Here is a 19,195-nt window from a genome sequence, read left to right on the forward strand (position 1 = left end):
TACTTTTACTCATATTTAATGCAAGCAATAAAACCTAAAAATGTAACACTTTTATCAATACTGCACACACCCATCCCTCCCGACCAAACCCCACAGTTTAAAAAAGCTATAGTAACAAAACTGAAGGCTTCAAAAGTGCATTGTGACACAATAATTGCACACATGCCTATGGAAATTATACATCAATCAGGTCACAGAATGCTAGAATGTTAGGCTATTCCTTGAATGTTAAACATATATGTTGACTACCGGTAGGATTTTTTTGACCATCTGTTAATGCATTCTACCATTCTATATCCTGGAATTGCAGGACTTGTTATATAAAGTAGTAAATATTTTACCTTTCAAATTTACAACCATTTCTATACATCTCCATTGACTTTTATAAAAGGCAGTTGAGTTTGTACAAATTTGGTATAACTAGTGAAATGTTTGTTGTGAAAATTCACTTTCCCAGATCCAGGAATTCATTGGTGAAGCAGAAAGACATGTACCCACAACTGGGCCTGTATTTCCCCAGCACAGCCTGCTGCAGGAGGATTTAAGTGGGTTAACTTGTGCCGATTTGCATTCATTAACCCAGTGTTCAAACAGTCTTGTCCTCATCCAGTAACCTTTTTCAACTCCAGTCCAGCTAACCTGTGCATGAAAACCTTTCTGTAAATGGTTCTCTGTTGATAGATTGGTGTATGTGTGTGTGTGTGTGTGTGGAGTTGGAGAGGTAGCATGCATGCACTATGTGCAAATAAATGTAAACCAACCATGTAAAAAAGATGGTGAAAAGAATCAAGTGAAAGTACAATTGTCAGGGGAGCTTTTAAGCAGACTATTCCCCACCTCCCACCCCAATTTATGCGCATAGCTACGGTAGTGACACCTTTATCTCCTGAGGTTTGTGCTAACTTTTTGCACTATGGATCCAGTCGGCTCAACTTGGGTTGTATATGTGCATGTGAATGGGGAAGTCAGATCTCCAGGCTACGTATTCATGTATGATGGGAGAAAAACCGGGAGGGTATTGTCTCTGCTTCTTTTTCTTCAATATCTTGGATAAAAGAGTTTCTTTTTAAAAATAAAATAAGGAGCTGACCACACTCCTATATGTTATAAACACTAGACTGTTAGTTCAAGAATTAGTACTGTTGTTCCATCCACAACCAGTTAGAACATTTCAAGCTATAAACAAAACTGAAGCCTTGTTACTATACTGAACATGGGAATTGTGTGTGTGTGTTGTTGTTTTTACTCAGTAGTCAAACCTGGGCTATGAGTTCCTTATTACACCCTACCCCTGCTTTCAAATGTGAAAATCTGATACCATTCTCTCTGCAAAGTGTCATTCATTCTATTTTGGACATCTCCACCAAGCTCTTTTGAGATGTATGTAATGATGTGCTTGATTCTGCTGTGGTGTCTCAGCTTCAGAGTCACTAGGGTTATTCCTGTTGTCACTCTTCTCAAACAATGACTAACGGCTCTAAAAGAGAACTACAATGAGTGGAGGACAAATACCGGTAGTATTTACCTGAGAGATCTATTCACTGGTATGTGTTGGTAAGGGAAGGGTTGGTAAAGGAAGGGTTAAAACCTTGACACTTCTTCATGAAAGAGTTCAACATGAAGAGAATGCCAATGGAAGATAATCACAGGCATCAGTGAAAGTGGGTGGACAATTTGCCTCACAATGGCCTATTTAGCTCATTTAAATGCATCTCAGTGAAGTCATGGTTCCACTTTGAAGGATTTGTTCTAAGGTTTAACAACAAACTTAGTTACTGCTTCATAGTCATTCTCTGCTAAAAATATTTTGCTTGGATTGTTGCTCTAGCTAAGCATCTGAGTTTCCAAATCACAACCCAAGTTATGCCAGAGTATTTGATCCGAAGCTGATTCAGTGTTTTTCTGAAGCCCTGCAAATAACGGTCAGTGCTTTCCATGCTTTCCAGCAACAATACATCGATCATTTTCTTCTTTCCAAAGCAATGCAAGTGCTGAATCACCTCTTTCCTTCATTACTGCTATAACAGAAGGGTTAAATACCATTGGTTCAATGACATAAGAATTGAAGGCTGATGTAGTATAATAAACTAAAACAGAATTCCACCTCATTCCTTTGCCTATTTAATATAATACACATAATTATTGTGGGTTAAATCCTTCAGCTCACACACTTTGTTAAGTCTTTGTTTAATTTTAATTGGGGGTCACAATTTTTTTTACTAGATTCAGTATTTATTAAGTGACTAACGTGGGAACAAAAATATTGTCAAAGACTTTTATCACTAAGGAAAAAAGTCAACTATATATCCAGAAAGACCAACTAAACTAGACAAAAATGAGACAGAAATAGCAGCCAGATGGTTTGATCAATCCTGCAAACTAAACTAAACTAAACTAAACTGCAGCTCAACCAATGAATTGAAACATACTGAAATGTAACCATTCCTGGGGCATTTTAGATCTTTGCATTAGATTGAGATGCTTTTGAGTATAGGACCATTCCAAAAATACATTTGCTGTCCATGTGAGCAATCCTGATTGCTTCTGGTGTGCAACCAGTTATGCAGACAAATACAATGTGTGAACTGGCAGATGATGAATATAGTTGACAATAATTCATGTGATTGCCACAGGTGCAAAAACAAAATAAAATGCCACTACATTTATTAAAATTGTGTGGGATCATCTGGTTTATACATTACATTTGTCTGTGTGACAGCATACTTAGAGATTGCCTGTGTCTTGTGAACTCTTTCATATTCTCCTTACATGTGATACTGAGGTGTTTAGAAATTTTAATGTTTCTCTCTACAAAATAGCATAGTACTTTCTTGCCATGTGCTACCAGTGTCTTTTATCCCAACTTCTTCACTTATTTCCTATACTCTAAATACTGTTTCTGAGTTATCTTATTGCGATTGGGATTGTTAGTCTCCACTGTATCAGAGGAGGTTTGCCGGTCTTCTAAATACTGTTGGATTTGCCTTTTCTGCAATTCTGCTTTTCAGATATCCTTTTCCTTCTTACATAGCAAAGCTGGCCTTTTCTTCCATTATCTCAGTCTGTCTCCATCTTGTGGCTGTCACTCTAGGAAATGATTGACTGCCAAGTTCACCTTAGGTCAGCGAGTATAATCATATTGTAAATAGCGCATCAGTCTCCCTGGAAGAGGCAAGGTGTCAATAAGAGCAATACGGCTCTTCCCAATCAGACTTCGAATTTTGATCCGGCAGAGGTGAGCAAGTGGCCTTGGTGGCTCTGGAAAAGAGAATATATGGTAGGATAAGTGAGTGAGCAAGCATAAATACATTTTTATGCTGATTTTTGGGTCCTGAAATAGTCACCAGAGAACATTATGAATTTTTTTTTACAGAAGCAAATGTCTTCACTAATTAGTTTTTGAAGTTTCCAAACTTAAACCCTTCAATAAAAAAAAAAATCCCAGGGTGGTTTGCATAGTTAAGTCTCAGGCTCTCACTTCCCCCTGCCTCTTCTGGTGAAGGAGGAGTTTGAAAACTTTAGTTTCTATTTTAGATTACTCAGAATTATTCTAACCTGCTTTGTATTTAATGTTAGCCCAGTCTTCATAACTGTCAATGTGCTCCTTGAGCCGGGAACAAAGTTGCACATTGCCCACATAATCCAGAAGAACATCGATAATAGGCCCAGCCCAACGACTCATCTCTGGAGTTGATACCATTTCACAAAACTGGGGGCAAAAACAAGATATACAAAATTCGTTATTGTAGGAGAACAGCAACAGACCCCCCCCCCCAGCCCACCCTTTCCCCAAATCCAAAGTAGACCGCTAGCAGGCAACCTGCAAAAGAGATGGTGGAAGGTCATGCACTTTGCAGGGAGAGCTCAAGTTTACAACAGATTCACCTGGTTGCCTCACAATTAAGGTGTGGGAAAGCAGGTCTACATGTCATACAGAAGGATATCGCTGAATCCTTGACCCTATCATTTAAAGTAAAATAAAAAAAATTCCTTCAGTAGCACCTTAAAGACCAACTAAGTTTTTATTTTGGTATGAGCTTTCGTGTGCATGCACACTTCTTCAGATGCACACGAAAGCTCATACCAAAATAAAAACTTAGTTGGTCTTTAAGGTGCTACTGAATGAATTTTTTATTTTACTTCGATCCAGACCAACACGGCTACCTACCTGTAACCTATCATTTAAAGTTAGAGGTGGGGAGAATGCATTCTGAATGCTTACATTCAGCATAAAGCTACGTACAGGGAACCAGGCAGAGGGCCTTCTTGGTAGTGGTGCCCGCCCTGTGGAATGCCCTCCCATCAGATGTCAAGGCAATAAACAACTATTTGACTTCTAGAAGACATCTGAAGGCAGCCCTGTTTAGGGAAGTTTTTAATGTTTGATCTTTTGTCGCTTTTTTATATATTCTGTTGGGAGCCACCCAGAGAGGCTGGGGAAACCCAGCCAGATGGGGCATAAATTTATTATTATTATTATTATTATTATTATTATTATTATTATTACCCATTCCTGCATGTAGCAAGCAAGTATACTGGGGAGAAATATTTAACTTAGCCCGCTCTCTGATGTGCTTGTTTACATCTTGATCAGAGCTTTCAAAACTATGACCACATATATCCCGAAGTGGTAAAATCTAGAATTCTACCACCTCAATTTGTGTGCTGGGCAGATCAACTCTAAAATGTGACCCTTCGTGGGCGGCCTTTGACAGTGGCTGTAAGTTCCTGTATTTATTGTATGTCTGGTCGTAGGAAACTCTGAAATGCATAGGCTAAATAACTTTTTGTTCCTCGTCCTTCACTCCATTCAGGAATGAGGAACTTGTGGCCCTCCAGATGCTGTTTGATCCCAACCCACCTCAGCCCAAGCCAGCGATGCCAAAGCATCCCTGTTTCTGCTGCATAGTGCTAACACTATGATTTGCCCACATGCATTCATAATGGATTCATAATGGAAAATGCAAGGCTGCAGAAAATCTGAACATTGCATATATGCCTGGCACATTGCAGCACCCAACTCCAAACAAACCAGCATCATCATTAGAAAATATTGTTCTAGACATTAAATTCAATATTAACAGAAGCATCTCCCAATAAGATTGCCCTGAAAGTAAAAATAAGTAATCTGCAGGTGTATGAAGTGTGATTCTGGAAGAAAACAAGAACGAATCACGCTGCTGCTTGCAGCTCTTCTTTCACTCTCTGTGAAATAGTTTAAATGCCCTCTAGTGGCATTTAGTTAAATTACGTCTCAAGATTACATCCTATATACTAAGAGAGCAAACTTATCCCCCAAATGCCTATTTTAAAGGTAAAGGGGACCCCTGAACATTAGGTCCAGTCGCAGACGACTCTGGGGTTGCGGCACTCATATCGCTTTACTAGCCGAGGGAGCTGGCATACAGCTTCTGGGTCATGTGGCCAGCATGACTAAGCCGCTTCTGGTGAACCAGAGCAGCACACGGAAATGGCGTTTACCTTCCCGCTGGAGTGGTACCTATTTATCTACTTGCACTTTTGATGTGCTTTTGAACTACTAGGTTGGCAGGAGCAGGGACTGAACAACGGGAGCTCACCCCGTCGTGGGGATTCGAACCGCCGACCTTCTGATCGGCTCTGTGGTTTAACCCATAGTGCCACCCACATCCCATAATGCCTATTTTACCTTACCCCAAAACAGCACCATTTATGCACTGGAGGGAAGTATCGACAAGCTTTGGTAAGCCCCAGTGTTTGCAGAGGTACAAACAGCTTCAGAAAATAGTGTCCTGGAAGAGGGTGTTGCTAGGTGGTTGGAACTCTGAACAGTAAAATTTCACACTGCAACATTTTGCTGCAGGCCCCACTTCTAAGACAGGCAACTTCTGATTTAGGTGTGTCCGAATGATGCACAATTGCACACATGCAGATGGTTCCAAACCTGGAAGTAGCCCCAAAGTCACAAAAATGTCGCAAAAAGGGATGGGGCGGGCAGGGCAGGGTGGAGTGGGCTTATATGCTCTCCACCAATGTGTGCAGGGGTCTGGAACAGGACCTCCGCACAAAATGAGGGTTGCCTGTATCCTATTAACATTACCCATTACCCATTTATTTATTTATTTATTTATTGAATTTGTATGCTGTTCTTCTTTTTGAAGGAGTCCAGGGCAGCAAAGAAAGAAAAATATATCTAAAACAGTTAAAACTTTATAAAAACAGTTACAATTCCAAACATTATTTCAGCCACTGATCTCAGATTTTTCCCTGAACTTCAGCTACCAAATGCCTAGGTAAGCAGGAATGGTTTCCACTTCCACCTCCCTGGGCATGTGATTACGGTATTTCAAGATGTTTTGGTCTTAGACATTTCTTTACAGTGCTTAGGACCTCACTTATCTCCATCGTAATCCTGTGAAGTTGGTAAGATTATTATTATTTATTAAATTCATATACTGCCCTTCATCACGGGGTGGGTTACAACATTAAAACACAAAATACACAAGATGGACAGATGTTGCATTCAGTGACCATAGTTAAACAGAATTTTTTATTCAATAGGAAATATTGGTAGCTAACTCGAGAAATATATATATGAGCTATCTAATATGAGCCCATAAGAAGTTTCAAAAACATCCGACACCCAGCAGTTTGGGAGTTTTATCAAGTATCATTGACTTTTCTATGTTGCCTTTTTTCCATAGGATTATGCTGTTCAGCCAATTACTCAGCTAGCTCTCTGCTGTGTTGTCACCCAGACTGGTAATGGTTCTCTCGAATTTCAGAACGAGGCATTTCCCAGACCTACTTTACATACTTCAAACCAGCCTTCCCCATTCTACTGCCCTCCAAATGTTTTGGACTACAATTCCCATCATCCCTAACCATTACCCATGCAGGCTGGCACTAATGGGAACTATAGTCCCAAAACATGCTGAGGGCACTGGATTGAAGAAGGCTGCTTTAGAATGAAAAAGCTGGTGACTGGACCTGAAGCCTTTCCTAAGGAAAGGCCGTAACCACAGTCCTCCAAACGTCATAGAAAATACGAGCTAGTAAGGGAGACTCACCTGTACAACGCTCTGCTCTTTATTCACCTGGGGATCATGATACCTGTCGCTCTTAGCTTCAATGGGAGGATGTGGGCCACACCCATACTGACATTTAAAGCAGGAGATGGCATCGCAACCTAGATCCATCAGAAATTTCAGCAGAGCAAGATACTTCATCGAGAACATGATGGTAGCAGGGAAGGTCGTTGGATGGGAAGCGACATAGGCATCAATATTGGCTCCATAGTCAATAAGCAGCTTTATCATCTTCAAGCAGCCATGGCGGATGGAGATGAGCAGGGGGTTGATGAGGTCAATGTTGGGATTGGCCCCAGCCTCAAGCAGCAGCTGAGCAGCTTCAATGTTGTTGTTAAAAACTGAAAAGTAGAGGACAGTGGTGCGCCTGTCCTCGTAGAGCCGCGAGCGCTCAGGAGAGAGAGTGAAATTCACGTCAAAGCCAGCCTCAACCAGCTCTTCCAAGACATCGTCGCGGTTGCATTCAGCTGCCAAATGCAGAGGGCTGATGCCACTGCGTTTGGTTCTAGTGCGGCTGGTGACCGGGAGCAGCATTTTCACAATCCTAGCAGAAATGAATCAAGGGCCAGACGTGAGCTTAAGCTTGCTTTTCTAGCAAAGTTATTGTTTCTATAGCAGTATCTGGGTGTCCCATTATGATAGGAGCTGCAGGCATATATAACAGCAGTGAAATCATCTCTGCCCTCAGATTGCTTATGATTTATTAAGGCAAGGGGAGAGAGGTGGCCACAGCACCTGAGGAATGATCTTGGAAGCTAAGGCTGGGTACGGGTGGTATTCTTCCTTAGCCTTCAATACGAGGCTAGAATACATACAGATAAAAGCAACCAAAAGCCCAAAATTGTACAATGAAAAATTCCTATCATGCTCATCCAACACCACAACCGGAAGGACAAGTCTGTCTCTGCACCACTGGAAGATTAGCACCACAGCAGACGCCAATTTAACTGACAAAGGCCTGGGTAAATAAACAATGATTTAGCCTGGTTCTTTAAAGATCAACAGTGGAGATGTACATGAGGTGCTTTTCCTAGGGGCGATCATTGCACAAACTGGGGCTACCACTGAAAAGGCATGTTCTTGTGTAGCCAAACTCCATACCAACCTCGGATACCGTAACTTTATTGAATAAAACTAAGCTGTTCCATCCCAGCTTGCAACTCCCCTTTCTTCCGTTTTCAGTCCTTATAATCCTGTGCTTTTCTTAAAGTGGCACTCTTTCTAAATGAGTGCCTATATTGATATAGGCTGCCGTGGTGAATGGTTTCCCCCTGATATTTCTCCTTACATTGCATGAGCATCGTCATTGGTTTTTATGGAGTGAGGCATGTAATTTCACAATGTGGACTGAAAGAAGCTCATCTGGTCCACAGGTAAGCACCCAGTGCTCAAGAGTGGGGTGGGCAGACAGGCAGCATGAGTGGTTCTATCAGAAACATTGTTGAGCAAATCAGTTTGAGACAGGCCTATGGCATGAAGAAGTTCAACATGTGCAGTTAAAGTAGGGGAAAGGTCTAGGCAACAGCTGGAACGGGATCACTAGCGGAAAAGTCTTCAGAACAACAGCTACCAGCCTGCCTTGAATTATCCATGCTCTTGAGACATTATGCCCTCATCAGAAGAAAATAATCAAAGCCACAGGAGGAAATTCATGTGCAGATCATTTCTCAAAGCAGAAAGGCTGACCTCACCCAGCAGTGATGCTCCCTGGAAGGCGGGAAACCTGGGTGCTGTTTAGCTGGCATACATCCACCACTAACAAATGCTTTGTAATAGCCATAATAGCTGAAAAGTCACACACAGTGCCGAAATGAGAGTTTGCCAAGCACTAGCATTAGTCATCCTGGATTCTACTGGGATTTATTAACATTTAAGGGTTGAGATTATTCTGCTGCTCAAGCAAGCTTCTTAGAGCTGAGTTAAAGAGGAACTGCAGGCTTTGTTTTCAGTTAGGGACCTTGTTGAACAGAAAGAATCATAACCTTTATGGGTATTAAAGAACCTAGTCAAATGCAGCTCTGAAACAGAGCAAGCCATGTTCTTTTGGATGTAAATCTAAACTAAATTATGGCAGGCAACTAGATGGGGTGGGATGGAAGGATCAACATCAAAGAACCTTCAGATTACCACCAACACTTATCCACCTGGTTTGTGAAGAAAGGTGCTTTTAAGGGGAGGTTGTTTTAATTAGTTGCTCCTTGTGCCGCTGTGGTTCAATTTTTTAAAGGAATGATCTTAGCCAGCATGGCCAGTGGTTAGAGTTCATGGGAGCTGAAGTCCAGCAACATCTGGACTTCATCCCTTGATCTGAAAGGAAATTCATGCAACTCTAAGAATAACAAGAGAAGAGTATTACACCAACAGTCTAAGGAGAATCATTCCAGCATGACTGTCACTGCTATGTAAAGAATATACCAGTACATAAGTTGCTTCTCAGTTGCTGGATGTTGGAGAGACAGATGGTTTAGTACATATCTTAAAAGCCAACACTATGCAAAAGCTTGACCTATGGTGTAGGTCAGGGGTCCCCAAACTAAGGCCTGGGGTTCGGATGCGGCCCAATCGCCTTCTAAATCTGGCCCGCAGAGTAGAATGTGACCTTTTATTTAAAATGCATCTCTGGATTATTTGTGGGGCCTGCCTGGTGTTTTTACATGAGTAGACTGTGTCCTTTTATTTAAAATGCATCTCTGGGTTATTTGTGGGGCATAGGAATTTGTTCATATTTTTTTCAAAATATAGTCCGGCCCCCCACAAGGTTAGAGGGACAGTGGACCGGCCCCCTGCTGAAAAAGTTTGCTGACCCCCGGTGTAGATCAACCCTGTTCCCAATACTTGTAGTGGATAATTATGAAATTAGAAAACTAATCTATAGCCCTGAATAATACCAAAACAAAATACAGTTTAAAAGGCATTTGTCAAGTAGACTATGCAAACACATCTTCCTCTGTAAACAGACATGGCACTAGAAGTTGCAAAGTTACATTATTTTATTCAGGACTAATTCATACAGCTCTTCTCCCAGACTAGATTGCACTGTGCATATGGTTCCTAAATCAGGGTTATCTGACTCATCTTTACAAACCATGGTTTGGTATGCCACAACAAACCATCATGGCATGAGTTTAGCAGTGGCAATTTGTGCTTTTGAGGAAGAGATATTCAGGCAATTGATCTGCACAACACCAGCATAGAGTGATCATGTGAATCATCACTTGTTAGCCTGTCTGCTCCTTTTTAGTCTGATCCTGCTGTCGGGTTTGCTTTTTAATATTCTTCTTCTCCTCTCCCAGCTACATCGATAGGTTCATCATACTGTTCATCAGGTCCCACTCTTCTAAGTCTTCTAAGTCTCTAACTGCTAATAAAGAACGCAATAAATACAGTACTATATCTGTAAATAGTATATCTAGAAAGGAATAAATTCCAACCACTTCACAGCTACAAACATTCATGATTGTATGAGTTAAAGAATATGCCCCTAAGGTCATGGAGTTGACAATATACTGTTTCACATTAGCCTTCCAAACAGGGTGAGAGCATTAGGTACAATAAACAAACATCAAGCAACAAGAGTTTTTTAAAAAATAGAAATGATCCCCTTGGCTTTTTTATATATATTATGGAGGCTTCGTGTCCTGGCAATGAGTCTGAATGCAGAATTCCTGCAGAATTATGTATTAAATCCACATGCTTACAAAGAGAGGTCACTGTGAAGAGTGTTGTTATTCAGAATACCAAAGGGATTAAAATGACTGGCTATGCGGGGGCAAAGTTTGCCACTTGGATAAATATTTTGTCCAAGCAGCTAAAGATGGGAAGCTCTTTAATACTTTCACCTCGAAACCTTTTAACAAGTGCTTGGTCTTTACTATGCAGAAACATTGAGTCTTCAACCTAATTCTGATCTCATGTATCAATGCAGTTTTACATTGACAGAGCTTTGCAAAGTAAAAGAATCTACTGTACTTTTTAAATTTTATTTTGGGCAGAGCGGAGTCCAATAACTTACTTGCAATGATTATGTTTGGTTATTACATTTCAGCCAGCATCTCAACCTGTGTGCTTTTAGCAAGTGACGTCTATTGATCTATTTATTTTGGATCATACATGACAGATGGCGACCCAACCTCTGCTTAAAACTTTCCAAGGCAGCTTAGAAACATTTCAAACAAACAAACAAACAAGATAATAACCCCTCCAATCACAGAGATAAATTGTGCATTAGATGTGAGATTACTGGCAGAAGATGATGGCAGAGAAAATGCCTTCTTAGAAGGCAACATGACCCCAGTGCAGACTCAGACTATTCTAAACAGAACAACTTGTTTAGGATCTTGTCTGTAGTACATTCATTGCTACCCAAATCCCCATGGTAACTGTGGATTCATACACAAAAACATATGGTGGTGTGTGTTTTTTTAAAAAGAACTCCTGTTAACCTTTATGCAGAAATGCCCAAATCTGTCAACAACCCGCAGGAATAAAGTAACTTACTCATAATAGCCTCTTTTGGAGGCCACGTGAATAGGCAAGAGGCCATTCTTGTTGGTTTTATTAGCATCAGCTCCTTGGGACAAGAGAAACTCCACAATCTCCTCATGTCCATTTTTACAAGCTTCAAAAAGGGCAGACGCTTTGTCACTGGCTTGGGTATTGATGTCAGCACCTGCAAATGAAATAAATATAAAGCAAGGCTCACTTTCGGAACATCGGGAAATCAACAGCATGTGTCTCTATGCAGTGCCGGATTTATGTATAAGCTAAACAAGCTATAGCTTAGGGCCCCACTCTCTTGGGGGCCCAAAAAAAATTACAGAAAAAAATTACCATATAGCCTATATTCAACACAAAAAACAGTGACAATTTGTTGCTGCAAAAGGACAGCTGGGCATATAAAGGGCCCCATTACCTTCAGTAGCTTATGGCCTCAACAAACCTAAATCTGGCCCCGTCTCTACGCCTGAAATTTAGGTAACAAAAGAGGGCCTTAAGACTTGTATATGCCAATGAAGTGGGACAAACCACATGTGCTTGGTTTTCAATGCACACACAGGATTCTTGTATTCAGGCATCATGCTTGTCGCAACGAAGGTTGCAATGGCATGCCCTTTAGAGGAAGGGGCCCTGACACAATGAATTTAGCAGCCACTATGATCAGGGCTCCGTATCTCCATCAGAAGTAGGTTCCTAGGGGTGCGCATTCTAAAACAAGCAATTAGAGAAAGGAGTCTTGCTCAGTTCCTCTTACTTATAAAAATGAATGGGAATTCAAACAAATGAGATCTGAAGGGGGGGGGACCAGTTGGTTCATATTAGCTGCACGTTGTTTCTATTGGGATGAAAAATGGAAACTGTCTGGGACAGCCTGTACAGGTCAGAGAAAGATTACAGGGAGAAAAAGCAGTGAAAAATATACAGTGGTGCTTATAAAATCATGAGTTTTTGTACTATTTCTCTGAAATTTGTCAGGTCAGATCCTTTTAGCTGCAACTCCTATTCGAAGCAATGGGCAGCTTAAAGGATGTGTGGCCTTTTAAATTAAGCATCAACCCCTTTCCCCACCTGTCTGAAATGTGGCAAGGGTGATGCTTTGAATGAATTGTAGAATTCCTGAAGAGGCTAAGTTATTTGGATGAAAAACACCGGTGTCTTTCTGGCAACAAAAGACTCACTAGGTCTTGCCTTGAAATCAATTGTGGAATCATGAATGGAAATAGTCTGATTCAGAGTAACCTGAATTAGTTATGAAAACAAATGAAAAGCAAATGAATGAATAGCAGAACAAATGGAACTTCTAAGAACAAAATACAGCGGAGTAATTAAAAGTTAAAAAACTTGCACACCCTCTACAAATTACTGGATCTGTACATTCACACTCAGTGTAAAATGAGACTGGATGTACCCACTGCTTCCCTTTGCTACACAATTTCCCTCTCTGTTATGTGTATTAGATGAATACACATAACACGAATAAGCTATTCTATAATGTCTATTCAGACATATGTGTCTCTGACTTCAGTGGGGCTTACTCCTAGGGCTGCCATAAGTCAGGAATTTCCTGGACATATCTGGGAAGTGTTGATTCTTTGGCGAATTTTTAAAAGAAAAATAGCTCCAAAACTTTGGCCAAAAAAAGAGAGAGAAAAGCTCAACAATTGTTGTGTCCGGATTTTCACTTTTTGAAATATGGCAACTCTACTTACTCCTAGGTAAGTGTTTGCGGAATTTCAACCTTAGTCCCGTACTAGGAAATTCTAATGTGCCAGAATTCTATCTGCTTGATTACAAAAACCATGCACACTTAGTTTGGGAGTAAGCTCCACTGAACAGGGTGAGATTTGCTTTCAAACAGACATGCGTAGGAATCAGTTGTGCAAGTGTCTGCCAAAGAAAAGCTTGCTCCTTTGCGGCAAAATCTTTCCATTGCATTTGAAGCTTTAATGTACTTGCAACTGTAACTAGCAACACAATTGCAAAGCCCAACATGGGGCTACTTCTAAATGTGGGAGAGAAACGGAATCTTTATTTTATGACAAGCGCTGTGCATTGTACAGATGCAATAAAGTTATTATAGGGGTTCTCAGAGGGGCTTTAAAAGCTTGGAATAGTAGTGCAGTTTTATTGTATATTCCTGTTGCGATTATTATTATTTGTTCATAATTGACCATGGGAAATGAAAACCAAGCTCAGCCACTCTTCAATTTCCCCTTAACCTTTCAGATACTGAACTTGTGATTTGACAATGACAATGACAACATTCAGTCCCATACGCTCCAACTGCTCCTCTTTACCAGGGACAACCCCCTTGTTGTTATTCCTGTCTCTGGTAAAGCACTGCTATTATTCTGTCCCCCTTTTTTGCCTCTTGGAGAAATGTTAAGTCTCTGTAAGATACATCTGAGAGGAGGACAAGTAGGACCTGAAACAAAAGTTGGCCATGCATTTTAATATACGTAGAGTTCTCCTGTTCAGGGTCCCTGCCAGCCAGCAAGCCATGGATAAATAAATACCAGGGCCGCCTTGAGCCTATCTGGCGCCGTGGTGCACAGATCCCTCCGGGGGCCCCCACCCCACCCCTACGTTTCCCTCCGGGTAAGCAGCAACTGGAGGGCTGCACCTCCGGTGGGACGGAGGCTCCGGGCACGGCGTGGCATGGCGGGCGAGGGTGGCACTGCCGGCAGGGCTGGAGGGAAGCTCCTCCAGCAGAGAGGAGACTCCAGCCACAGCGCGGCATGGTGGGCGAGAGCGGCGCTGCTGGCAGGACTGGAGGGAAGCTCCTCTGGCAGGGAGGAGACTCCAGCCGCGGCACGGCGTGGCATGGTGGAGGCGGGCGAGGGCGGCGCTGCTGGCAGGGCTGGAGGGAGGCTCCTCTGACAGGGAGGAGGCTCCGGGCGCAGCGCAGCATGGCAGAGGCGGACGAGGGCAGCGAGCTGATGCCAGGAGGCGCTGCGTCCAGCCTCCACCTCTTCCCTGACGCCCTCCAGAACTTGGCGCCATGGTTCCCTGCGCCAGTAGCCTCTATGGCTAAGACACCCCTGATAAATACTATACTATACTATACTATACTATACTATACTATACTAAGCTCCAAGGAGCTTAAGAAAAGCACCACACAGAGAGTTTTTCATTTTTCTTTGCCAACAGACACTCAACATTCCATGGTTAATGAGTATGATAAATCCTAATTTGGTGTTTTATCTCCTTAAGGCTTAAAATAAATTCCTGTACTTCTGTATCCTCGGGGTTGGACTAGAACTTGGAGATCAAGGTTCTAATCCCTACTGATCCAGGAAGCTCACTAGGTGAAGAGCTTGAGACGGGTGGGGAATTGTGTGCACTCCTTTGAACTCCTGAGAGAAAAAGTAGGATATAAATGTGAATCACCATCTTTGAGTAGATTCAAGTATGGGTCTTTCAATCATCTCAAAATCGCCTACTTGAAATCTGGAAAAGGTTCTGCCTTCTTTGTACTATAATTTATGAAAGTGTGGGAAACCAATGTACAATAAGCTACCTCCAACAAGAACTTGTAGAAATTAGAATTTCAGCTGTCTTCCTTTGCAAGACTGCCATATAGGATGAATAAAAAGCAAATCCAAAATTATGAACTGGCCACTGAAAAACCCAACACACAAAATCAATAGATGGTTTTTGCATATCTCAGCCGCTGTACATGAAATGGGCATGCTTCTGCAATTGTGCTTACCACACTTGGCAAGGTATCGCAAGGCTTCTAAGTGGCCACTCTCAGCTGCCACGAAAAAGGAAGTGAGCCCGTAGGAATTTGTGCTTTCGACCTTGGCACCTCCTTTGACCAAAAGGTCTATTATTTCCAAGTCATTCCGAGCGACAGCTTCATGGAGGGCTGTCCACCCCCGATTGCAGCGATGATTTGCATCAGCATTGTACTCCAATAACACCTGTACAGCTTCGGCATTTCTGCGTTCACAGGCTGTGGTGACAAAAAAGAAAAGAAAAGAAGATTTAGGTTTCCGTATCTGGGCCTCAAAAGCAAGTTTCATTTGGGACAATTTCACCCAGAAGTTGCTCGTTGTCTAAGAAAGGCCTCGTTTTATTCCACATATATTTTCTCCTGCATTTTTAAAATGAATTTATAAAGTTCAGTTTGCTTTGGGGGGTACAAGAGGATTGTTTTCCAAATGTTTCCCCCCACAAAAAATGCAAAATACACTTTCAAGATTGTGGCATTGCTTCAGATGCTCACACAAAAACAAGCCCTTTTTTTAAATCTGTTTATAAAAAATATGTACACGCCACTTTTCAGCCCCTCCCAAAAGTAATGAACTTGCAACTCTGATGAATATCCATATATAAAGGATATAAAATGACTCCCTCTCCCGTTGATTTCATTATCTCAAATCTCCGTTGTATAGAGTTTCCCCTATCTTCTTTCCTGCTCTGAAAATGGCAGCAGCCTACTAACCACATGGAAGGGATGGTATATTTAGCCTCTTCCTCATCACAAGGCAGTTTCAGGGAAGGGAAAAATTAAAACACAGAAAGCATAAAGCAAATTACAATAATTTAAAAAAAGATTAACAAAGCAGCAACCAGTAGAATAGAAACCATAACAAACCCAGACAAGGCACGAATACTGTACCTTGCAAAAGTCTGACCAAACAAATAGAGAGGCTACATTAAGCAATATGTTTGAACACTGAATATGTAAGTTTATGTCTAAAGTCAATGGTGAGAACAAACACCATTATATGTACTGCTGGATAAGTGTTTAATGGTTCTTGTATTTGTAAACAACAACAACAAAAAACACCAATAAAAATGTTGAAAAAACGAGAAAAGCTCGTATCACTGGATCAAGTTAATCAGTTTTGTTGACTTAATTGAGCTAAATAATTTTAATTGAATTTGGAATAAATGTACAATTAATTGTTACTGTTTAGAATTTTGTTGTGTTATCATCTTCCTTAGCATGTCGTGCAAACCACTATTCTGAATAATAATAATAGTTTGTTATATTATTCTAATTTATTATTGTTATTAGACTTACTACTACTACTACTAACAAACTAATGCTTTTTATAAGGTAGGGGACACTAGGGATGAGTTTATGCCACCAAGTGGGAAGAGGCCCAAAAACGTTTGGAAACCTCTGAACAACTTAGACTTTGGGCCTGATCCAGCAGGACTCTTTTTATCTTCTTATTTCAACAGCAGCTTGAAATAAGAGCACTGCCTCCCCAGCCAGATATGCCTACCAGTACCTACTAACAGAGGAGAAGAATCCCTAGGGGACACTTTGCCCAGCGCCTTCTCAAACCTGGAACCAGCTCTGCTTCTGAACTACTGCGGGCCGGGGTAGCGGTGGCAGGCAGTGGGGATGGCGGGGGGTAGCAGCAGCAGTGTGCAGAGCCCCTGGGGAAAATGCAATGTGAAAAAAATTGGGCCTGCGTAGGCCCAGTCCCAGGTTTTTTTTTATGGCGCCGTCACATGCCTGTGTGCGCTGCAACATCATGACGTCACATGACATTGTGCACGACACGCTGGGCGCCCACAGTCAGGGGTCCAAGTTCGTGCCCCTGGCACACACTGTATCCAACTGGAAAAGTAGTCTACTTGTGGGCACTCAAGACCTATGAGAATCAAGCGGCTTACCTTTATAAAGTGGGGTCTCCCTAGCTTTGTTTGCAATATCAGGTTCTGCTCCAGCCTGCAGCAATAAACGCACACACTCGAGATTCCCTCTATTTGTTGCTAAGTAGAGCGCTGTTTCCTCCTGAAGCGTACGCTGATCAAGTAACCCAGGATAAGCTATGGAGAAAGCGTTGATCCATACTTAGTGAGGCGTGTAATGTACACGAATAATTCTCACATCATACACTGAGCTCAATATTGTCAAACTTTTATGTGATAGCTAACCACCGACATACAATTGCAAGTCCCACTCTTTCATCAGGGTTAAAAAGATTCTTGCTCCAATTGTCCTAGAAGACATTTTCAGAGTAAGTTTAGGAAGTCCGATCGCCTGAGTTCACCACCCTCTCCTGCCATTGTTACTGGCGAGGTTTTTTGGTACATTTAAGTGAGATCACAGTATTTCTATTAAAAGCCGCCACAAGAGCTTATTGCCAAGCAAAACTGGGGTGGGGCAGGAAGAGTTTAGAGGACATGCAGAAAGAAACCTTCAGCACATGCAAAGAGAACTCTCCATAAAAAGGCCACCAAGATGTTTAATTTGGGTAACATGCACTCTTGCTTGCTATGCCTGATCCACTGGGATGGGGGTGAAGGGCAGAAGATATGGTGAAAATGCTATTTATGATCAATACATTACCCTTTAACCTTTTTTGGGGGGGGGGGATGTGTATAATCATGAAATTCCCTGCATGTACAAAAATAGGCTGAATAAGCAAGCTTGCATCTTTCAGGGAGTGATATGACTCAGTGGGTTACTCTATACCCTGTGATGGTTTTGTGGTTTGATCTTATCAGTTCTCCCCCCCCCCCCCCGATACTTGCATTTATACAGCAGCTTCAAGCAGCGCTCTTGTCCATAGTAAGCAGCTTCGTGGAGGGGCAACCATCCATCTTTGTTAGGCTGTGCAAGGTTTTTTCCTGACTGCATCATTTTAAGAAGTGCGTTTTCATCTCCTTTCTGGATTGCTGACACCACAGGATCCAGCACTCTTTTAAAACAAAGTTGAAAACCCATCACTTTTTGCAGGATTGCTTCTGACATCTGCAATGGCATGCCAGCATTATCCATGCCCTGGCTGTGAAACCTTCCACTATGGTGGTTGAACTTTTGCGGCTGTTCTCCCAGCCCCTTGAAGTCACTCATACAGTCATACCTCAGTTTAAGTATGCCTCGGTTTGAGTACTTTCAGTTTAAGTACTCCCTGGACCCGTCTGGAATGGATTAATCCACGTTCCATTACTTTCAATGGGAAAGTTACAGGTAGGTAGCCGTGTTGGTCTGAGTCGAAACATCTGATGAAGTGTGCATGCACACGAAAGCTCATACCAAAATAAAAACTTAGTTGGTCTTTAAGGTGCTACTGAAGGAATTTTTTTATTTTGTTTCAATGGGAAAGTTTGCTTCAGGTTAAGTACGCTTCAGGTTAACTACGGACTTCCAGAACCAATTACACTCATACTTCGGGTTAAGTATGCTTCAGGTTGAGTACTCCGTGGAGCAGTCTAGAACAGATTAATCCACTTTCCATTACTTTCAATGGGAAATTTCGCTTCAAGTTAAGTATGCTTCAGGTTAAGTACAGACTTCCGGAACCAATTGTGTACTTAAACCGAGGTACCACTGTATTTTATGTGGCTGAATAAACTACACAGAGGCCCAGACAAACTCTCCCACCCACCTGCAAGCCAGCAAACACAGAGGGCTATATATTCCAAAAGCGACTGAGATCAAATCCCTGTGTCCCCATTTTCATGCTCTTTAGAGCATTGGCTCTCCCATTTTGCACACTGAAGGCACACATGGCAACACAGCTAAAAATAATTCCAGTCAGCTTTGTTTACTATTTTGACATGGGAACTGGTTGATCTAACTAAATTGCTAGACGAGGATCCTGTTTCCGCTGAGTCAGCCACTCCAGTGCAACGGAGAGAGTCCTAAAAGATGGGGT

The 19,195-nt window shown here is 41.8% G+C and overlaps 1 protein-coding gene across 3 annotated transcripts in view; it reads right to left on the reverse strand.

Moving 5' to 3' along the window:
• ASB2 (ankyrin repeat and SOCS box containing 2) overlaps window positions 1–19,195 on the reverse strand; it is a 30,388-nt gene continuing 11,193 nt past the window's right edge. For 2 of the 3 annotated variants that reach the window (XM_035106887.3, XM_035106896.3), the window contains 7 exons: window positions 18,069–18,235; window positions 17,205–17,360; window positions 15,277–15,522; window positions 11,565–11,736; window positions 7,050–7,611; window positions 3,556–3,709; window positions 1–3,258 (listed from right to left, as the gene is read on the reverse strand). In XM_035106887.3, coding sequence (XP_034962778.3) covers window positions 3,122–3,258; window positions 3,556–3,709; window positions 7,050–7,611; window positions 11,565–11,736; window positions 15,277–15,522; window positions 17,205–17,360; window positions 18,069–18,235 — 1,594 coding nt within the window. In that variant the 3' untranslated portion in view covers window positions 1–3,121. The remainder of the gene's footprint in view (window positions 3,259–3,555; window positions 3,710–7,049; window positions 7,612–11,564; window positions 11,737–15,276; window positions 15,523–17,204; window positions 17,361–18,068; window positions 18,236–19,195) is intronic. The other variant, XM_035106907.3, reaches the window with a different exon arrangement.

This window comes from Zootoca vivipara, chromosome 1 (genome assembly GCF_965207765.1).
Source record: "Zootoca vivipara chromosome 1, rZooViv2.hap1.1, whole genome shotgun sequence".
NCBI lineage: Eukaryota > Metazoa > Chordata > Lepidosauria > Squamata > Lacertidae > Zootoca > Zootoca vivipara.